The following is a 20,653-nucleotide window of genomic DNA, read 5'->3' on the forward strand; positions in this document are numbered from 1 at the left end:
TATTATATTTTATTAAAAGAGTTGATGGGAAGAAAAAAAGTACAGTGGAAGTCAATGGATTCCATCAACTTCATTTGAGTTCACAAAAGAAAGAAACTCATACAGGTTTGGAACAAATTGAGGGTAAGTACATTTCTGGGTGAACTATACCTTTAATAAGTATTTTTTTAGCCAAATAAAGGTGCACTATGTAGTATTTTTGCAGTAAAATATCCAATAACCACTAGGCCGGTGTTATATATTTTGTTCAGTTGAATACCTACAATATCCCAGATGTTTCCAACTATTTGTAAATTGAGAAAATTGCTATTTTAACTGAGGACCGGGACGTGTGAGCATAGCGTTTGAGCGAGTCGCCTGTCAATGGCGTCATATCTGCGTTACCCTCGGTTTCGGGTTTTATTTGGTAGGAGCGCTTTACTCTTAGTAGTGTGAACAAGTGAACGCACGGAGTAACGTCATAACATCATAACATCGTTTTAAACACACTTAAATGTATCTAATATGATAAACAGAGCTTCATTACCTCAAAATCATAACCGGAAGAGCGGATCAGTGCAGCGCCCGGCGACTGTGTCCCGTCCCGTCATAATAAAAGTCCCGGTATTCGCGAGGCGGGTATTTGTTTAACAATCGCTCCAGCGGCCGTGCTCAGCTCCTCAACACTCGGTCCTGCTCTGCTTTAGACTACAGTAACGTTAATAACCGCATGCATGAACGTGATTTCTGCCCGAGTCCTATTTTCCACCGGCTGTGATGAGAAGACCACATCTCCCAAGATACTGCGCTCAAACTTTGCGTCATCAAACTATGCATTTGTTTAGAATAGGCTCCTCCTGTGGATGGAAAGGTGCATAGTGCACCTTTAATGTTTGAACTGAATATGCACAAAAATGTATTCAGTTGTACCTACGCTAACCAGTGATATTTTAGAATTATTTATATAGTATGATCGAATTTGTTAATATTTGCAATCCGTAAAAAAATTTTTTAATTTTAATTTAGTGTACATTTGAGTAATTATGTTCTGTGATTTTATCATGTTTATTCATTTTTGTTTTTTACTTCTATTTAGCTTTATTTTATATTCACTTAAATCTAAATACCAGGGTTACTTCAATTATTGTTTCATAAATCAAAATGATAACTTAAGAAAAATTACAAATGTGACTTAAAATGGTATTTCTTTCAAACGGTGTAAGAAGTTTTCCGAATGTTTGATTTTTATTGATGACGGTGCTGTAACCGTATTTACATGGTTTATTTTAGTAACAATAACCGCTGAACTATGTTCTTTGTGGTAAGGATTTGAAATGTTTCATGTTTGTAATCATATTCACATATCTTTGTATAATTGGACACATAAGCATCCTCATGCCCTGCCGTGTAGCGCTCTGACCGTCATGTGATCGTCTCTCAGGTGTTTGGTCACGGTAAAGCTAACGGAGAGCCGACGTGGGCTCTTCTTCTGACGGCTCTGATCTGTGAAATCGGGATCCTCATCGCTTCTCTTGACGCTGTGGCGCCCATCCTTTCGATGTAAGTGTCGTGTGTAATGTGGCTTCTCCTTCGCTGTGGTCACAGACTGTGTGTTTGACTGTGTTTCTCTCGTCAGGTTCTTCCTCATGTGTTATCTGTTCGTCAATCTGGCCTGTGCGCTCCAGACGCTGCTGAGGACGCCCAACTGGAGGCCGCGCTTCAAATACTACCACTGGTGAGACACACAATCATATCTAACATCTGGCTGGAGTTTGGGGTCAGTGCAGTTTTTCATATTTTTGAAGTAAGTCTCTTCTACTCACCAAGTCTGCATTTATTTGATCAAAACTACAGCCAAACGTTTTAAATATTAGTCTAATGTTAAACAACTGTTTTCTATGTATATGTATATATATACTAAAATGTAATTTATTCCTGTGATCAAAGCTGAATTTATCATCATATGAGGATTTGATGATCAACACACATTTATGATTATTATCAATTTTGAAAGCAGTTCATACTTATGTGGAAACGGTGATACATTTGATTTTTCATTATTCTTTGATGAGTAAAATGTTCAAAAGAACAGCATTTATGAAATACAATCTTTTGTAACATTATAAATGTCTTGACTGTCACTTTTGATCCTTTAAATGCATCCTTGCTGAATAAAGGTATTCATTTATTTAAAAAATATATATTTTTGAATAGTATTGTTCATGGATATATTAAGTCCTACACAAAAGAACTGAAGCACAATGACGTGCCACATACTGAAGGATTATGTATAATATTACACAGAGGAACAAATTCATTGCTCAGATGTTGCTATTTTATACTTCAGGACGTTTGTTTCTCAGGTCGTCTCATTTACTTTTCAACTATCTCATATATTTCTCCTAAAATTCCCCAATAGCTGACAGAGAGATCTCTTCTAAACTCTGATGATAACTGGCAGATTCTCAGGAGAATCATTAGCATTAGTCTTAATTGGTTATGTTAAAATGCATATTTTTTAATATTGGGTTACTCTTTATTTTACACTGTAATATTATACATTTAAGTACTGAGTAATATGTAACAATGAAACCGAATATTGCTATTTTTTGTGTGTGTTTGGTGACGTTAGTTGCACAGTAATGTCTCCATTTGATCATTTTGTCATCTAGGTGATTTATAGTTTATTATTGTTGTATTTAAAGTGTTTCCTGTACTTGAGCTGAGCTGTTGTCATTCATCAGGGCTCTGTCGTTTCTCGGCATGAGTTTATGTCTGGCTCTGATGTTCATATCCTCCTGGTACTACGCTCTGGTGGCCATGCTCATCGCTGGATGCATCTACAAATACATCGAATACCGCGGGTAAGAGCTGCAGAAGCGCATTACTGCCCACGCCGTGAGTCAGTGCAGACGATAAGCTGATTACTGACGAATCTGACTGAGTGATTGTCTGCGCTGGGTCATCGTAAGTGAAAAAACTCCCTCACGGTGACTTTTCCATCTGTGTTCAGGGCGGAGAAGGAGTGGGGCGACGGGATCCGCGGCGTGTCCCTCAATGCGGCGCGCTTCGCTCTCATTCGGCTGGAGGAGGCGCCACCGCACACCAAAAACTGGAGGTGACGATCAAAAACACATCGAAAAATACACAAGCACTTTCATATTGACCAATTAATCCATATGAACATAATCAGCTGAGCCGTATGTCCAAATCATATTCCAAAAGTTTGGGATTTTTAAAGAACTATATATTTTTTTTTAATACTTTGATTCAGCAAGAATGCTCAAATTGATCAAAAGTGACATTTATAATGTTACAAATGACTCTATTTCAAATAAATACTGTTCTTTTGAACTTTGTATGTAATGATCACTGGAATAAATTACACTTTACTATATATTCACATACAGAACAGCTGATTTACATTATAATATTTCACAATTTTACTGTTTTTATCGTATTTTTAATTAAATAAATGCAGCATCGGTGAGCATTAAAGTATTTTTTAAAACATTTAACAAATCGTAAACGTTTTGAATGATCCTAACCTCTGAACAGTAGTGTATATCACTTGTTTATCCACTTTAAAACCGTTGATCAATTTTTGTTATTAAATTATTTTGATGAAAGGGGACTCTAATTGAAGAATCACACCTTTTATTAATGTATTTTATATTTATTTATGATTCTGCGTTGAGCAATTCTTGACACTTTTCTGCTCTCTTAAAAATGAGAGAGAACCAAGTAAAAAACACTAATAATAATAATACATTATCACAATTATATGATATTATATTGTTATTCGTAGTATTAATTAATTTAATATAATAATACATTTTAATTTTTACTATATTATAATCATTATAAATATTTATTATTGCTACATAAATATATGTTATTGTCTTATTACTGTGAATTTATTTAATATATTATTATAATGTTTTAATCTTTATGTAAAGCTATAATCTACCTTTAGTTTAAAACAAGAATTTTTTTTCTTTAAAATCATCCTAGAGGACAAAAAGTTCCTCTATTTTGAGATTCATGTTATTTATTTATTTATTGTTGTAAGTTTGAATAAAAAATGCATTTGTATTTGAAAGTAAGTACAGCAAAGTATCTCGCAGTCAACAGATTTCAACGCCGGCTTTCTTTCTCTCCTTCACCCTGCACTTCCGTGTCATAATCCAGAGAGAATCAGTATTGGATTTTTCCCAGAGCTCTCAGTAATCTGTCATGGATTAAATAACCTGCATACGATGAGATGCGATGAAACTTCAGGCGTCTCTGAGGATTCAGGTCAGACCCGTTCGTTCCTCGTCGCAGCGCTGTAATCTACCGCAGGAGAAAATCATCTGCAACATCTGTGAGCCGCTAGACAAGCTCTGTCTCAGGTCCTCCGTGTTTTCTCCGTGTCTAAGCCTCTTTAGCTCCGGAGAGCTCATGGACAGGGTTATTATACTTAACTAAAGCTAAAAACATTTAATATAACATTTTATTTTGAAATAAAATAAAGAACTGAAATAAAGTATCAAAAAAATAGTTGCAAAGGAAATACAACAATATTGCTAAAACTTTAAATAAAAATATACAAATTCAGACTCTAAAAAATGTTGGGTTAAAAACAACCCAAGTTGGGTTGAAAATGAACTAACCCAGCAATTGGGTTGTTTTAACCCAGAGGTTGGGTTAAATGTTGCTTAAGAGAACCCAATCACTTGGTTAAAACAACCCAATTCCTGGGCTAGTCCATTTTTTAACCCAACTTGGGTTTGTTTTTAGTCTAGCAGTGTATAATAAAAACTATTACCTATAATAAAAACTATAATAATATCTTAATAATACTACAATAACATTGCTCACGACTTCCCGGCTGCACTAGAATAACCCAGGTGGAATGAATTTTAGTGGATTAGATTTATACGTGTTCAGGAGGAGTAATGATCATTAATGATAATGGCAGATCTCCTGAGCTCTTGACTTCTAGCCTCAGACTGACATCATTCACCTGAAAGCAGCACACCTCTCACAGTCCTGCGTAATCTTTTAATCCCACGCTGGAAAAACCTCCGCAGTTTGATTTGAGAATGCAGGATCCTTTCTTTTGTAGTGCATTATAATGTGTTCTTGTTAATTATTGTAACCGAGGTTATGCACTAATACATTATACATACCTATAGCCATTTTGAAGAGTGTAATGCGTTACACACATGATCAACAGCACATCATTCATGAGTTGTACTATGAAAAGTTGTAGTCATGAATATTTCTATGAGCCTGGCTTTGAGTGGCGTGTAAGCATGAGAGTGTCCGCCGTTGATTTCCTCCATTCCTGCTGTTCTCAGACCTCAGCTGCTGGTGCTGCTCAATCTGGACTCTGAGCTGTCGGTCAAACACCCTCGCCTTCTGTCCTTCACCACGCAGCTGAAGGCGGGCAAAGGGCTGACCATCGTGGGCTCGGTGCTGGAGGGAACGTACCTCACCAGAGACACGGAGGCCAAACAAGCAGAACAGGTGTGTGTGTGTGTGTGTGTGTAGGGTAGGTTTAGGGGTAGGGTTAGTGTAAAGGGATAGAATATACGGTTTGTAAAGTATAAAAACCATTACTTCTATGGAGAGTCCCTAGAAAGGTGTGTGTGTGTATGTGTGTGTGTGTGTGCGTGCGTGCGTGCATGCGTGCGTGCGTTTGTGTGTGTGTGTGATGATTTTTTTTAAAAAGAGTGGTGTAGGGTAGCGCTGATCCTTCATATCTCACACGAGTCTTTAGTTTATCAGATTTATAAAAGACAGACACACTGAACCGATTCTTTCTGAAAACAGCCGAGTCCGTGGAGGCGTGGAGTGGGCGGAGCTAAAGAGACACACACACACACACACACACACACACACACACACACACACACACACTATACGTTTGTGATGTTCACATTATATGCACATATGCGTCGATTGCCAACAAAACACACACATTTGATGCAGTTTCACTCAGGGCCTGTGGTTTCCACTCATGACCGGGATCTTTTATCGCTGGCGCCGCTCCATCTTTCAGTTTCAAACGATCTGCAGATCCGCATCGAACTGGGCCTTGTTTATATAACATTCGTCACTGAATGGCCGGGAACAAACACACACACTTGCACAACTCAAACATTACAAAACAAACTGCATCCACTGTTTCCTTAAAGGGACAGGTCACTCTAAAATGATTGTTCTAATGTCCTTCTATGTTTTTCAGACCTCAAAAGGAGAAGTTTTTCTCCTGAAACATCCTGCAAGGGCTCCTCCATATAATGGCAGTGAATATTGAACAGGCTAAAACTTTACAAAAGGATACAATAGCATCACATAATGAAACTGAGACGCGCGGCACATATGGAACGTGTTCAGGAGGCATACTATAAGGTTTTGTGAGAAAGAATCCTTAATATTCAGTCAAAATACTGAGCTTGGCCGTTACTTTGTCCGCATTACTGGGTGTGTATGCGAGCCGTCACTATGAAATATCCCTTTAACGCTATTTGGGAAGCTGAAGAAAGTTATCTTTCCCTCACACCAGAAACACAGTGACATGGAGTGACATTGTTGATTCTGTGGTCTAAAAAACAAATGACAGCGCTGCCGACGGCTCCCGTGGTTGGTGTGTGTGTGTGTGTGTGTGTGTGTGTGTGTGTGTGTGTGTGTGTGTGTGTGTGTGTGTGTGTGTGTGTGTGTGTGTGTGTGTGTGTGTGTGTGTGTGTGTGTGTGTGCAGGGCCATACGCGTCCATTTGCAACTAGCATTTGATCCCCCTCCCAACATTAGTAAGTACATTAACATTAAACTATTATTAACTACTATTAAAATATTATATTATTATTAGTAATAAGACATTTTATATATGAATACGTTGTAATTTTGTTTGTTGTTATTGAAATGTATATTTTGAAATGTATTTAATATATTAATATAATGTTTTAATCTTTGTGTTAACGTGTAAAGCTGTTATAACCCACCCATAGTTTAAAACTAGAACCCCTGATGGTGTGTGTGAGAGTATTTTGTCTTTAAAGTCCTCCTGGAGGACAAAAAGTTCCTCTAATTTAAAATTCACCCTTATGTGAATTAATCTGACACACACACAGCATGACCAGTCAGTTACAAGAAGTCGAGGCAGTTTATAATATTAAATAAACCGAGCACACTGACCTCCATTACTGAGCTCATACTGACACCCAGTGGCCACACAGACAACTGAGCAATCCATGTTTGTTCATGTTAATGATACGAGGCTTTTTGTTCACACATTATTGTCCGTAGAACATTAAATCTGCCATGGCCGCTGAGAAGACAAAGGGCTTCTGTCATGTGGTGGTGTCGTCTAACCAGCGCGACGGCATCTCTCACCTCGTCCAGTCGGCCGGGCTCGGAGGAATGAAGCACAACTCCGTCCTGATGGCCTGGCCTGGGAACTGGAGACAGTCCAACGACCCTCAGTCCTGGAAGAGCTTCATAGGTCTGAGTCAGAGCTGACACACTGCAAAAAAAGGCTTGGATATTTGTCTTGTTTCTAGTCCAAACATCTAAAAATTCTTACATCAAGAAACATTTACTAGACAAGCAAAAGTAATTTGTCTTGTTTTGGGAAAAAATAAAGTTATAAGTTATAAAGCTAAATAATCTGCCAGTGGGGTAAGCAAAATAATATTTTTTCCTTCCAGGACTGAGGGTCGTTTAAAGATTATTTTGCTTACCCCACTGGCTGATTATTTATCTTATTTTAAACTAACTGTATGTAAGAAATGTATTTCAATGAATCATAAAATGGCCCTGATATGTCACTAGACATTAATAAATCATGTTCATTTCAAACACTTCTATCACTGACAACAGTAGTCCGGCCAGGATATTGTCATTATAAAGTTGTTGTTGCAGACCTCAACTGATGTTGATGATGTCATGTTGTGTTTTGGCCTTAAGCTCCACCCCCTCCACCTATCGACCAATCACGAAGTCAGTAGTGTTTCGTGTTGCCAGATCTGCTCTAGTTACCACAGCTGTAGATCTACAAACGTTCTGCTGATCCTGCAGCCAATCTGGCAACCTCGAGTCAGGGGGAGGGGAGGGGGATACACCGCTCTACAGTCATTTGAAAGTCATTGCAGTACCAGTTTTGGCCACAATCTTACACACACCTCCTTTATTAAGTAATTTTTTCCCAAAACAAGACAATAATTTCTACTTGTCTAGTAAATGTTTCTTGATGTAAGAATTTTTAGACATTTTAACTAGAAACAAGACGAAAATACTAATAAGAAAAGCATTTTTTCAGTGCATCAAACTCTCTTTAACTGCATCTCTTTTAAACATGACGAGACTCGCAGGATGAGATCTTTAGAGGCTGTTTGTCATTCACAGAGACGGTCCGAGAGACGACTGCCGCCCATCAGGCCCTGCTGGTGGCCAAAAACGTGGACAGTTTCCCTCATCAGGAGCGTCTCAGCGAAGGAACCATCGACGTGTGGTGGATCGTTCACGACGGCGGCCTGCTGATGCTTCTGCCGTTCTTACTGCGACAGCACAAGGTCTGGGCCTGAACTTTAGTCAGAGCTTTATCCCGTCAGTGAAGAGTCATCGTGAGTGCTCTCGCTCCTCTGTGTCCGTTTCTCAGGTGTGGAGGAAGTGTAAGATGCGCATTTTCACCGTGGCTCAGTTAGACGACAACAGCATCCAGATGAAGAAAGACCTGCAGATGTTCCTCTATCACCTGCGGCTCAATGCGGAGGTGGAGGTGGTGGAAATGGTGAGAACACACACATGCTTTTATAATGGCACGGGGTCTGAAACTGATTTTGCTGTACAGTACAAATGGTTTTTGTGTTGTTGTTTTTTTGTTTGTTTTTTTGCTTGTTAAAATCTGATCTGTGATTTGCTGTACATGCTGTAAAAATATTATTATATTATATAATATTATATTAATTGTAATAGTTTTAATTAATTTAATTTATATACATGCATATATAATGTTTTGTATAATGTATTATACTGTATTATAATCATTCTAAATACAGTATTATTGCAACATAATATTGAATTATCTTATTATTGTTATTAATTTATTTATTTATGTAATAGATAAATAAAATATTTTAAATTGCATTTCATTATAATATATCTATTATTGTTGCATAATATTAAAATAACTTATTTTATTATATATTTTAAAAATATATTAATATAATGTTTTAAACTTATATTATATTAAATTATTGCTACATAATGTTGAATTATCTTTTATTGTTGTTATTTATAATAATAACAACAATAATAATAATAATAATTTAATAATAAAATGTTTTAGTTTTTGTTATATTATTTAATAATACAATTATTATAAGGATTATTGCTACCTAATATTGAATGATATTATTATTATTATTATTATTATTATTATTATTATTATTATTATTATTATTATTATTATAATTATTATTATTCCTTTATTTAAAATACCAAAATACGATTTACTTGTTCTACTATAAAATGTAATTTTAATATACATTTTTACAAATGTATTTATGCAATAATAATTATGTCGCAATTTATTATGTCATAATATTTATTTAAAAGCTGCAATTTTCACAGGAAGTCTTTTGACATTGTATCTCTGTTGAGGTTGAATTGTGATTTGCTAAATATTATATTATTATATTATATTATATTATATTATATTATATTATATTATATTATATTATATTATATTATATTATATTATATTATAATAGTTATATTATACAATGTTATATTATATAATAATGTTATATTATTTAATTATATTATATTTTTAAAATAATTTTAATAGTGTTCATTTATTCAATATTATTTAATATTTATTTGTAATATATTTTATTTAATATATTGATATTATGTTTTAAACTTTTATTGTATTATTATTTAATTTATTATTATTTAATAATAATTTATGAATTATTTATTAATATATTATATTATATTACTTAGGCCTATATTATATTGTTGCTACATAGTGTTGAATTATCTTTTATTGTTATTATTATTCTTAATAATATGAATTTAATATCTTAATAAAATGTTACATTTTTTGTTACATGATTTTATACTACAGTTATTCTAATGATTTATTATTGCTACCTTTTATTTCTTTCTTTATCATGTTGTGCTGATGTGTGTGTTGTGTTGATGTGTGTGTTGTGTTGATGTGTGTCTCTCCAGCACGACAGTGACATCTCAGCGTTCACGTATGAGAAGACTCTGGTGATGGAGCAGCGCTCTCAGATGCTGAAGCAGATGCAGCTGTCGAGGACGGAGCGCGAGCGAGAGGTGACGTCTCAGTCTCAACTAAACTATCCAGATCTCACTCCAAAATCAAATTCAATAGAGAAAGATATTTGGTTTTTAAAAGTGTGACATTATTTTCACATTTTCTAAACTAATATTTTGCAAGCAAATGTCAGCAGGCAACTGTAATATGGTCAAAAAGTTTATTTTCATTATTGTATTTATTTTCATTAATGCATATACAGTGTGTGTGTGTGTGTGTGTGCGTGCGTGCGTGCGTGCGTGCGTGCGTGCGTGCGTGCGTGCGTGCGTGCGTGCGTGCGTGCGTGCGTGCGTGCGTGCGTGCGTGCGTGCGTGTGTGTGTTTAATTGTGTATTATAGTGGTATAGTATTATAGACATGTAATTATAGAAAAATGTTTAACAACTTTTCTTTAAAATCAATTAACAGCACAAGTTTATGTATTATATATATATATATATATATATATATATATATATATATATATATATAACATAAACAATTTATATATATATATATATATATATATATATATATATATATACAGTATACTGTATATAAAATTAAACCCATTTGTAGGTATATGTCATGTTAGTATTTATGAGATTACTGTATTTAGGTTTTATAATACTAATACAATGCTGTTTTTAATTGGACAGGCTGATAATTTTACATTACGGTAATGACAGTTGTCATGCAAATAATGTCACAATGCAAACAATTCATAATGGCCCTAAAAATAGGCACAATATGGTTTTTTGCCTTTGATTTTGCGTTGACATTTCTTCATGAGATTGTGCTGTGGTTGATCATGTGCACGGGCTGAGGATCGCGGCTTTGTGACCTGTGGTCCCTCTTTCGTTTCTGCCACTCCCGGGGAAACACACACCTCAGATTCAGAGCATCACGGACGAATCACGTAGCTCCATTCGGAGGAAGAACCAGAGCGGAGCCCACAGCTCGGGCGTCAATAACCAGAACAGCCAGCTAGATGAGGACAGTCAAGACGAGGTAGTGCATCCGGCGGAGCGAACACACGCAAGTGCAGAGCCAGAGGAAGACTGGACTGCTCACGTGTAGCGTTAGCTTTAGCATTGGCTGTGTAGCTGTACCGGTGTGCTCCTCCCTTCAGAAACCTTCCCATCATGCATGTGGCCGTGACTTCATGCACGAGCGTCTGTGAACTCTTGTGACCCCGCGTGATCGTCAATGACCCCTCTTTCCTTTCTCCACATCATAAGTAAATGTTTGTAGAATGAAGGAAAAATGGTTCATGTTGCATGTTAGCAGTCTGCACATTACAGACTAATATAGTTGCATGGGAACTAAAGCATTAATCTGCTTTTCTTTGAATATACACTGAAAAATACTGGGTTAAATACAACCCAAGCTGAAAATGGACTAACCCAGAAATGGGGTTGTTTGAATGGGTACAATCACTGGGTTCAAACAACCCAATCTCTGGGTTTGTCCATTTCTAAACCAACTTGGGTTGTCTTAAACCCAGCAGTTTTGTGAGTGTAAATGTGTAATTGAGTGACGTTTAGTGGTGTATTTATTGACCGTCACAGGCGCAGCTGATCCACGACAGAAACACGGCGTCTCACGCGGCGCTGAACGACAAGGCCGACGCGACGCCGGAGCGAGTCCACATGACCTGGACCAAAGAGAAGTTCTTCACAGAACGCAACCGCAACCGAGAGCCCAACGCCAACATCGCCGTGCGAGACCTTTTCAACATGAAACCGTAAGTCAGCAGCTTCGCATCGCTGTATCGTGTGCATTTAAAGAGTTAGTTCACCCAAAAATTAAACTGATGTCAATAACTCCTCACCCTAATGTCATTCCACACCTCTGTTCATCTTCACACACAGTTTAATATATTTTAGGGTGCGTTCACACTTCGGTTAGTTTGGTTTGTTTGGTCCGGACCAAAAAACAAAAACAAAACATATAGTCCTGGTCCGCTTAGCGTTCACACGGGCGTTTTTAACAGCGGACCTGAAGTTACCGAATCAAAGGCATAGGGAGACGGTCGCAACCTGATTGGCCGGCTTATATGACGCAGGAGCTGCTTACCGAACACTCAAAACAATGCTGTGTGCTGATTAAACGCGGTCATTTTATGCGTGTACATATGGCATTATTTTTACCCGCTGAGAACTCATGAAGAGCTCATAAAGTGTTCAAAACATTCAAAACAGCAGCAGGATTTCCTCCGTTGTGCAGAAAAGAGACGGCCGTTCTGTCGTCTGTACCGGATAATAATGGGCAACAGGTCCTTTGATGAGAATAACCAGGTTTGCTTTTTGTGTGTTTCTTCTAGCATTTTCGAAACATGCTCGTCAGACCAAATATTGATGAGGCACTTCCTCGTTGCTCTACGTTTGCCCTCTAACGTTAAAGTTACTCATTTTGGATACACCGATCTTTCCGCGTCGTCAAATCAGCTGCATTATGTGTCGCATCTTGTGACATTATACGTCCGGTTTTTGGTCCGTTTACATGTCTTCGGTCCGTGTTGCGTTCATATATCAATCGAACCGCACCAGTTGGTTTGGAAGCGGACTGAGACCCGTCTTTTTATCGCTCTCGGTCCGCTTGTTTGGTGCGCACCAGGGTTCGGATGGCAGCGTTCACATATGTTCAAATGAACCGCACTAAACGAGCAATCGCACCAGGGTTCGTTTTAATCCAACCACACATGACAAGTGTGAACGCACCCTTAGATTTAGTCCGAGAGCGTACGCAAGTGCATGCACACTATACTGTCCATACATTTGGGTCCAAAAATAACAAAAACTACGACTTTATTCAGCATTGTCTTCTCTTCCGGGTTTGTTTTCAATCCTCAAATAAAGATTCAAACGGTTATGAATCAGTGAATTGATTCATGATTCGGATCGCCAATGTCACGTGATTTCAGCAGTTTGACACGCGATCCGAATCATGAATCGATCCGCTGCTTCATAACCGTTATTTTTGGACCCAAATGTATTTTGGATGCTTCAAGAGACTCTAATTAACCCACTGATGTCTCATATGGACTACTGTGATGATGTTTTTATTCCCTTTCTGGACATGGACAGTATAGTGTGCATACACTTGCATACGCTCTCGGACTAAATCTAAAATATCTTAAACTGTGTGTGAAGATGAACGGAGGTCTTACGGGTGTGGAACGACATAAGGGGGAGGAGTTAATGACATCAGTTTCATTTTTGGGTGAACTAACCCTTTAAGACTTCATGCTCAGATGAAAGTTTGACTGGGATGCATGAGCACAAAAGCCTTCTGGATATTTAAAGCACACGGTCTGCATGTGTGTGTGTGTGTGTGTGTGAGACGTCATGACCACAGTGTGTCATCATGTGTGACGGTCACGCTTTCATCATGTGTCTGTGTCTTCATAGAGTCATCGATTATTGACATGTTTTTATTTTTTGATGTAATGGTGATTATTGTATTCCTCTCGGTGACGTCCAGCGGTTACTAATGAAACACGATCATGATTCATAAGCTCAGAAGACGAAAAAAAATCATAAAGAAAACAGTGATCATTTTAGGACCATCCTTTTGTGGCGTTATTGTCATGACATTTGAGCACATTTCCCCCCTTAATTTTTATTATAATTTTATAATGTATTGTTTTTTATTTATTGTTTTTCATTTATTATTTTTCATTTATTTATTTATTTATTTATTTATTTATTTATTTATTTATTTATTTATTTATTTATTTATTTATTTATTTATTTATTTATTTATTGTTATAGGTTTTTAACTTCTTTTCCATTATTTATTTGGGAAGAATCATCTAAAAAAAGATTCAGGATAAAAACCCAATTTCTAAAAAAGTATTCTGAAACCTTTGATTATTATTATTATTATTATTATTTAATTTACCATTTATTTAATTCAGTATATTATTATTATTTTATTATTTTTATATAATTTTCCTATTTTTTTATATTTTTTATTATTTTTATTTTTTATAATTTCCTATTAATTTTTAAAAATTAGCTCAAGCTTAAAGATTACAGGAACATCGTTTTTGTTAAGATCCACATTTTCCTATTAATTATTTTTGAAGAATAAACATACAAACACAATAATTTCACTATTTCTAATAAAAATGCTTTGTGAGATTTCTGTGACAGCAGTATTTATAATATCTGTCATTGATATCATATTTGTCTTATTACTTTCTTTTGAAATATAAAGTTTAATGTAAGTCTGCGCTGAACATCATTTTTGTCAAAATTTTCCTGTTATGTATTTGAGAATCATGATCTTAAAAAAACACGAGCAAACTGGACAGATGTAATGATATGAAGCTGTGTGTGTGTGTGTGTGTGTGTGTGTGTGTGTGTGTGTGTGTGTGTGCGTGTGCGTGTGCGTGTGCGTGTGCGTGTGCGTGTGCGTGCGCGTGCGTGCGTGCGTGCGTGCGTGCGTGCGTGCGTGCGTGCGTGTGCGTGTGCGTGCGCGTGTGTGTGTGTGTGTGCGTGCGTTCGTGCGTGTGTGTGTGTGTGTGCGTGTGCGTGTGTGTGTGTGTGTGTCGCTGGAGGAAGCGTGGTCTAAGCCTGTCTCTGTTGTTCTGTCCCGTTTTCCTCTTTCTAGCGAATGGGAGAGTCTGTAAGTCACATTTCTCTGTACTGTAGCTGTGTCTGTCTTCATGTCTGTCTCAAACCCTCCAGCACGCTGGATTATTCACGCATATACGTGTGTGTGTGTGTGTGTGTGTGTGTGTGTGCGTGTATGCATGTGTGTTTCCACCCCAGCATTCCCTCGTGTCCTGAGATGCAGAAGCTCATGTGTGCTCATAATGGAAAACTTGTGCCTCACCTTCACCTGTTGTGCCTCACATCATCTTCATTCACATTTAATATTGATTTATTATTTAGTGATAACACTAATACTAATAAAATATAAACTATTTATGTTATATACAGTAAAACTTTTTTATTTAGTATTTTTTTTACTGTGGTATACGAGTTAATAAAGTGGCATTATTATTATTATTTGCATTATGATATTTTTATATACAGTAAAACTTTTTATTTATTTATTATATATTTTTATTAGATACATATTTAATATATGTATTTGCTGCAGTTAGAGTGGCATCCGTTATTATTATTTTGCATTATTTATATTTGATATACAGTAAAACTTTGTATTTATTTAGTGTTTATTTATTGTGTTATATTTACTGCAGTTATTAGTGCCATTATTATTATTATTATTTGCATTTATTTCTTTAGTGGCACCAGGTGGAGCTGAGGCACAAGTTTTGATTCGACTGTATTTGTGATGTCTAATTTATGCTTTATTAAAGGCATGTGCATATGCTGTGCATGTCGAATCTCAATGTTGCGCACACTAACCTCAAACAGGCTTTATTATATCACTAATATATCATGTAAATGATGCTTGAATTACAGTGCATACTGTATATAATTATGCCATATTCAAGAGCTTTGCAATGCTTACACAGCACACATTGCACAGCAGTCTGGAATAATGATCTCTGCTATACAGTTTAGCATCTTTATATACTAATATTGAAACATTGACTAATCAGGATCAGATATCGCTGTGATATTAGAGACTTCTACGTCACTGTAATCTATGAATATAGAGCTGTGCTTTGCAAATATACTAAAAGTAGACTGAATAAGTTATTGTTAGCCCTGTACTTTGGGAGGAATTTGTAGTAATAATATGATTGGGTCTCACTATCTGACTTGTATTTCTTTGTCCATCATCACATGACTCTGAAACAGAAACCAGTCGAACGTGCGCTGCATGCACACCGCTGTCAAACTGAATGAGGTGGTGGTCAACAAGTCTCAGGGGGCTCACCTGGTCCTCCTCAACATGCCCGGACCGCCGAAGAACAGGGGCGGAGATGAAAACTGTATCCTCTTACCAACTACACCTCGTCTGTGTGACACTTATAAAATCATGGCAAAAATCTGATGACTTTTTTTTTATAGTTCACCCAAACGTAAAAATTCTGTCCTCATTTACTAACCCTCAAGTTGCTGGTCCCTATTGACTTCCATAGCATGAAAAAAACGTGATCAGGCATAACATTATGACAGTGAATAACACTGATGATCTCTTCATCACGGCTCCTGTTAGTGGGTGGGATATATTAGGCAGCAAGTGAACATTTTGTCCTCAGAGTTGATGTGTTAGAAGCAGGAGAAATGGGCAAGCGTAAGGATTTGAGCGAGTTTGGCCAGATTGTGACGGCTAGACGACTGGGTCAGAGCATCTCCAAAACTGCAGCTCTTGTGGGCTGTTCCCGGTCTGCAGTGGTCAGTATCTATCAAAAGTGCTCCAAGGAAGGAAGAGTGGAGAACCGGCCACAGGGTCATGGGCGGCCAAGGCTCATTGATGCACGTGGGGAGCGAAGGCTGGCCCGTGGGGTCCGATCAAACAGACGAGCTACTGGAGCTCAAACTGCTCCAGAAGTTAATGCTGGTTCTGATAGAAAGCTGTCAGAATACACAGAGCATCTCAGTTTGTTGCATATGGGGTGGCATAGCCGCTGACCAGCCCATGCTGACCCCTGACCCTGCCGAAAGCACCAACAGTGTCACGTGAGCATCAGAACTGGCTCATGGTGGCCTTACACCTTACAGAACTTAAAGGATCTGCTGCTAACATCTTGGTGCCAGATACCACAACACACCTTCAGGGGTCTAGTGGAGTCCATTCCTCGACGGGTCAGGGCTGTTTTTGCAGCAAAAGGGGGACCAACACAATATTAGTCATAATGTAATGCCTGATCTTTGTATATGTATGTACTATTGAAGTCAGTGGGGATCAGAAACTTTAAACAAATATTCTTCAAAATATCATCTTTTGTGTTCAAAAGAACAAAAGGAACTGAAGGGTGAGTAAATCATGACATCATTTTTATTGTTGTATGACCTATCCCTTTAAATGATGACATAAAAGGAAATAGAAAAATATAAACAAAAATGTGTAATGTTGCATTGAGCTGAAGTATTAACAACTGCAAATGAAAAATGAAAACTGAAAATTAAAAATTAAAAATTCAGGTACTAAAAATGTACCTGAAATAAAAAATGGAAAAACTAAAGCTAATTCACAATATTAATAACTATTGATTCAGAAAATGTTTTATTTCCATTTATTAATATTATTTCCTTTTATTTACGTGTTATTATTTTTTAATAATTATATTTGAAGTGTTATATTAATTGCATATATAAGATTTGAAGTTTTAAACAACTAAATTTATTAAATACTGTATATTGAGAAGATTATTGCTTTATTTAAATCACTATTACACTGTAAAAAAATATTTAGAAAAAAGTTACCTGGTTGCCTTAAAATTTTGAGTTCATTGAAATTAAAATTTTGAGTTAATACAATGAACATTTTTTGGAGATTCGACAACCTTTATTAAAATATTATTAACAGATTTTGTAAGCATATTTGGTAATTGTGTGTGTTTTATTTCTGATGACGCAGTGAAACATGCCAAACAGTGCTATTTTCATGATTTATCACATTTTTTATGTGGTTCAGATAAAATACAATTTTGAGTTTCTATTTATTAAACAAATTTCCTTCATTGTATCAACTCAAATTTTTAATTTCAATAAACTCAACATTTTAAGGCAACCAGGTTACTTACTTTTTTAAGTTAAACCAACAAAAACCAACACAAATGTTTTACAGTGTACTAAAACATACGCCGGCATCTTCCAGAAGCATTATTTGGAGCATTAGCGTGGAGTGTGTTAGTCCTTGACCGACGCGTCTCAGACATGGAGTTTCTGGAGGTCATGATGGAGGGTCTCAACCGGGTCCTGTTGGTGCGCGGCGGTGGCCGAGAGGTCATCACCATATATTCCTAAAGTGGACGGCGGCCTGACGCCCCTCCGGCTGGATTTCTGTTTGTTATTTTTCTCCAGAGCAGCGGCGGCGGGCGTGGTGGGAGAGCTGGCGGCGTTTACAGCAGCGTCCCGTCCGGCTGCGATTATTACGGGACAGAGACAGTGTGACCCTCCTGAAGAGACTCAACGTCAAGCACCTATGAAGAGGACAGACCGTCCATAACGCGGCATACTGACACTTTAATTTATGCTCATTGACTGTCTCGTTGTTTTTTGTTCGTACAATGCTAGTTTATGTCTGTGGTTGTTTTTTCCGTCCGGTTGGTTTTCAAGAGTCGAAGACTTTGAGGAGAGCGAATGGCTTTAGCTTTGCGATGTTTGCGCAAAAGTAGGAGCGTCTCATAATGCCTGTTTAATATGGATTCATTCATAAAGTCCGTCTGCTCGCCTCCATCGTGAACCTGCATCGCTTTTAATATTTGCGTGTTTATTGTCACTTGATAGCCAAAATGACATCTGTCTTCAGAGAGCCAGGCCTGTGTTTGGCTGATCATATCCATGATGGACACACACCTGATATCAAGAGAACGGGAGCTCAGATAGTGATGCTGCGCAGAGGCTGAATGTGTCAGGTGGCGTTACTGACTTCATCATATGAAATGTGCAATAACTTTTATTTTTTTTAATCGAGGCATCACTGACCAAGGGTTGTGTATTAATTATGAAGTGTTGAATGAGAACAGCCATCCCGGCGCCGCTCTCATTACTGAGCACTGAGGTTTGGCTTTGGCTCCATCTCGGCATGAATCGCTGAAATCCGTCGAATCGGGATGATTTCAGCTGTATTTGCACTTTTTAGTTATTTTTTTATTGTGTGATAAAAGCAAAAGGCACGGCTGACCCGTCCAGCACAACATTTGCTGATGATCAGAACCAGCGCTCTCAGCAATAAACATGATTTCTCATAAACTGGAACATTTATAAAGTGTCTGTCGTGTTAACCGTCCAGTTGATCTTTTCCGACAGGCTTGAAGGTGAAGTGTGTTATTTCTGCAGGAGTGACACAAACAAGCCGGACATTAGGACACGGGCTCGACCAATGGAGTGGCGTTGGGGGCGGGGCTTGTCATTCTTTTTGAGGAATTACACACTTCACCTTTACAAGGTTTAACTAGTGACTGTGTTTAGACTCGGACCGATCACAGAGCAGTTTTACCAAGAGTTACATTTTATTCTTCCTGTTGTTGTTTTTGTTCTTATACACCGTGTCCTCGCGCCTCATTGGTCCAAAATCACTGAATATTAAAAGGGTGTGTTCTGTGATTTTGTCGAACTTGGTTCGGACACGGTGTCAGATGTAACACACACACACTACTGTTCAAAAGATTGGGGTTAATACTTACTTATTAATACTTTTATTCAGTAAGGAGAATCCAAAGTGACAATGAAGACATTTATAAATAGATTCAATTTCAATCAATGCAGTTCTTTTAACTTCTAAACATAAATGTATCAGTTTCCATAAATATATAAACTACTGATCATCAGATCCTCATCTGAGAATGATTTCTGAAGGATCATGTGACTCTGAAGACTGGAGGAATGATGATAAATTCAGCTTTGATCACAGGAATAAATCACACTTTACTATATATTCACATACAGAACATTTACATTGGAATAATATTTCACAGTTTTTATTGTATTTTTGATCAAATAAATGCAGCTTTGGTGAGCAGAAGAGACTTCTTTCTAAAACGTTAAACATTCTTACCATCCCCAAACTTTTGAACGCTAGTGTAGCTTGTCCTCTTGATCTGATGATTCAGAGTTATGTTTCTGTGTGCCAAAAATATCCGATTTGAAACTGCACAGGTCGAACGCTGTGGGCTCTCTCTCTCTCTCTCTCTCTCTCTCTCTCTCTCTCTCTCTCTCTCTCTCTCTCTCTCTCTCTCTCTCTCTCTCTCTCTCTCTCTCTCTCTCTCTCTCTCTCTCGGTCTCTCTCTCTCTCCTGTCAGCGGCGCAGTGTGTCGTGATCTTGAGGATGTGGTCAGATGAGTTGATCTCGTGTTATCTGAGGGCGTAGTGTCTGCACTGCTCTATGTGTTTCCCTTTAGGAGAAATTGTGACATTTAGGACGGGATATTGTGTAAAATTGCTTTATAAATTGTCTTTATTTTATGTGGTCATTTCTTTTTCTCATTCATCATACCAGAGTTTGTAAACTGGACTTTTTCTTCATCGAAGGACCTGGAGGTTATTGAACTGATTGTCTTTTCTTTGTCCTTTCAGACACCAAAGATACACTAACGTTATGTGTCGTGTGTGATGAGGTACAGATAACCTCGCTGAGAGATGTGTTGATCAAATGAAAAATACCAGAATAAAACAACAGATGAAGAGCAGAGGATGATGATGATGATGATGATGATGATGATGATGATGATGATGATAAACTGATTATATTATATTGATATTCCA

At 37.2% G+C, this 20,653-nt stretch overlaps 1 protein-coding gene across 7 annotated transcripts in view; it reads left to right on the forward strand.

Moving 5' to 3' along the window:
- slc12a7b (solute carrier family 12 member 7b) overlaps window positions 1-20,577 on the forward strand; it is a 77,309-nt gene extending 56,732 nt beyond the window's left edge. For 2 of the 7 annotated variants that reach the window (XM_067435488.1, XM_067435490.1), the window contains exons 13-26: window positions 1,421-1,539; window positions 1,616-1,714; window positions 2,724-2,843; window positions 2,993-3,097; window positions 5,325-5,493; window positions 7,275-7,470; window positions 8,373-8,539; window positions 8,626-8,757; window positions 10,206-10,313; window positions 11,187-11,303; window positions 11,864-12,039; window positions 14,913-14,927; window positions 16,079-16,212; window positions 18,102-20,577. In XM_067435488.1, the coding sequence (XP_067291589.1) occupies window positions 1,421-1,539; window positions 1,616-1,714; window positions 2,724-2,843; window positions 2,993-3,097; window positions 5,325-5,493; window positions 7,275-7,470; window positions 8,373-8,539; window positions 8,626-8,757; window positions 10,206-10,313; window positions 11,187-11,303; window positions 11,864-12,039; window positions 14,913-14,927; window positions 16,079-16,212; window positions 18,102-18,193 (1,749 nt within the window). In that variant the 3' untranslated portion in view covers window positions 18,194-20,577. Of the gene's footprint in view, window positions 1-1,420; window positions 1,540-1,615; window positions 1,715-2,723; window positions 2,844-2,992; window positions 3,098-5,324; window positions 5,494-7,274; window positions 7,471-8,372; window positions 8,540-8,625; window positions 8,758-10,205; window positions 10,314-11,186; window positions 11,304-11,863; window positions 12,040-14,912; window positions 14,928-15,073; window positions 16,213-18,101 lie in introns of those variants that run through there. The other 5 variants (XM_067435492.1, XM_067435494.1, XM_067435489.1 and 2 more) reach the window with 4 other exon arrangements.
- The last annotated feature ends 76 nt before the right edge of the window (window positions 20,578-20,653 follow it).

This window comes from Pseudorasbora parva, chromosome 24 (genome assembly GCF_024679245.1).
Source record: "Pseudorasbora parva isolate DD20220531a chromosome 24, ASM2467924v1, whole genome shotgun sequence".
NCBI lineage: Eukaryota > Metazoa > Chordata > Actinopteri > Cypriniformes > Gobionidae > Pseudorasbora > Pseudorasbora parva.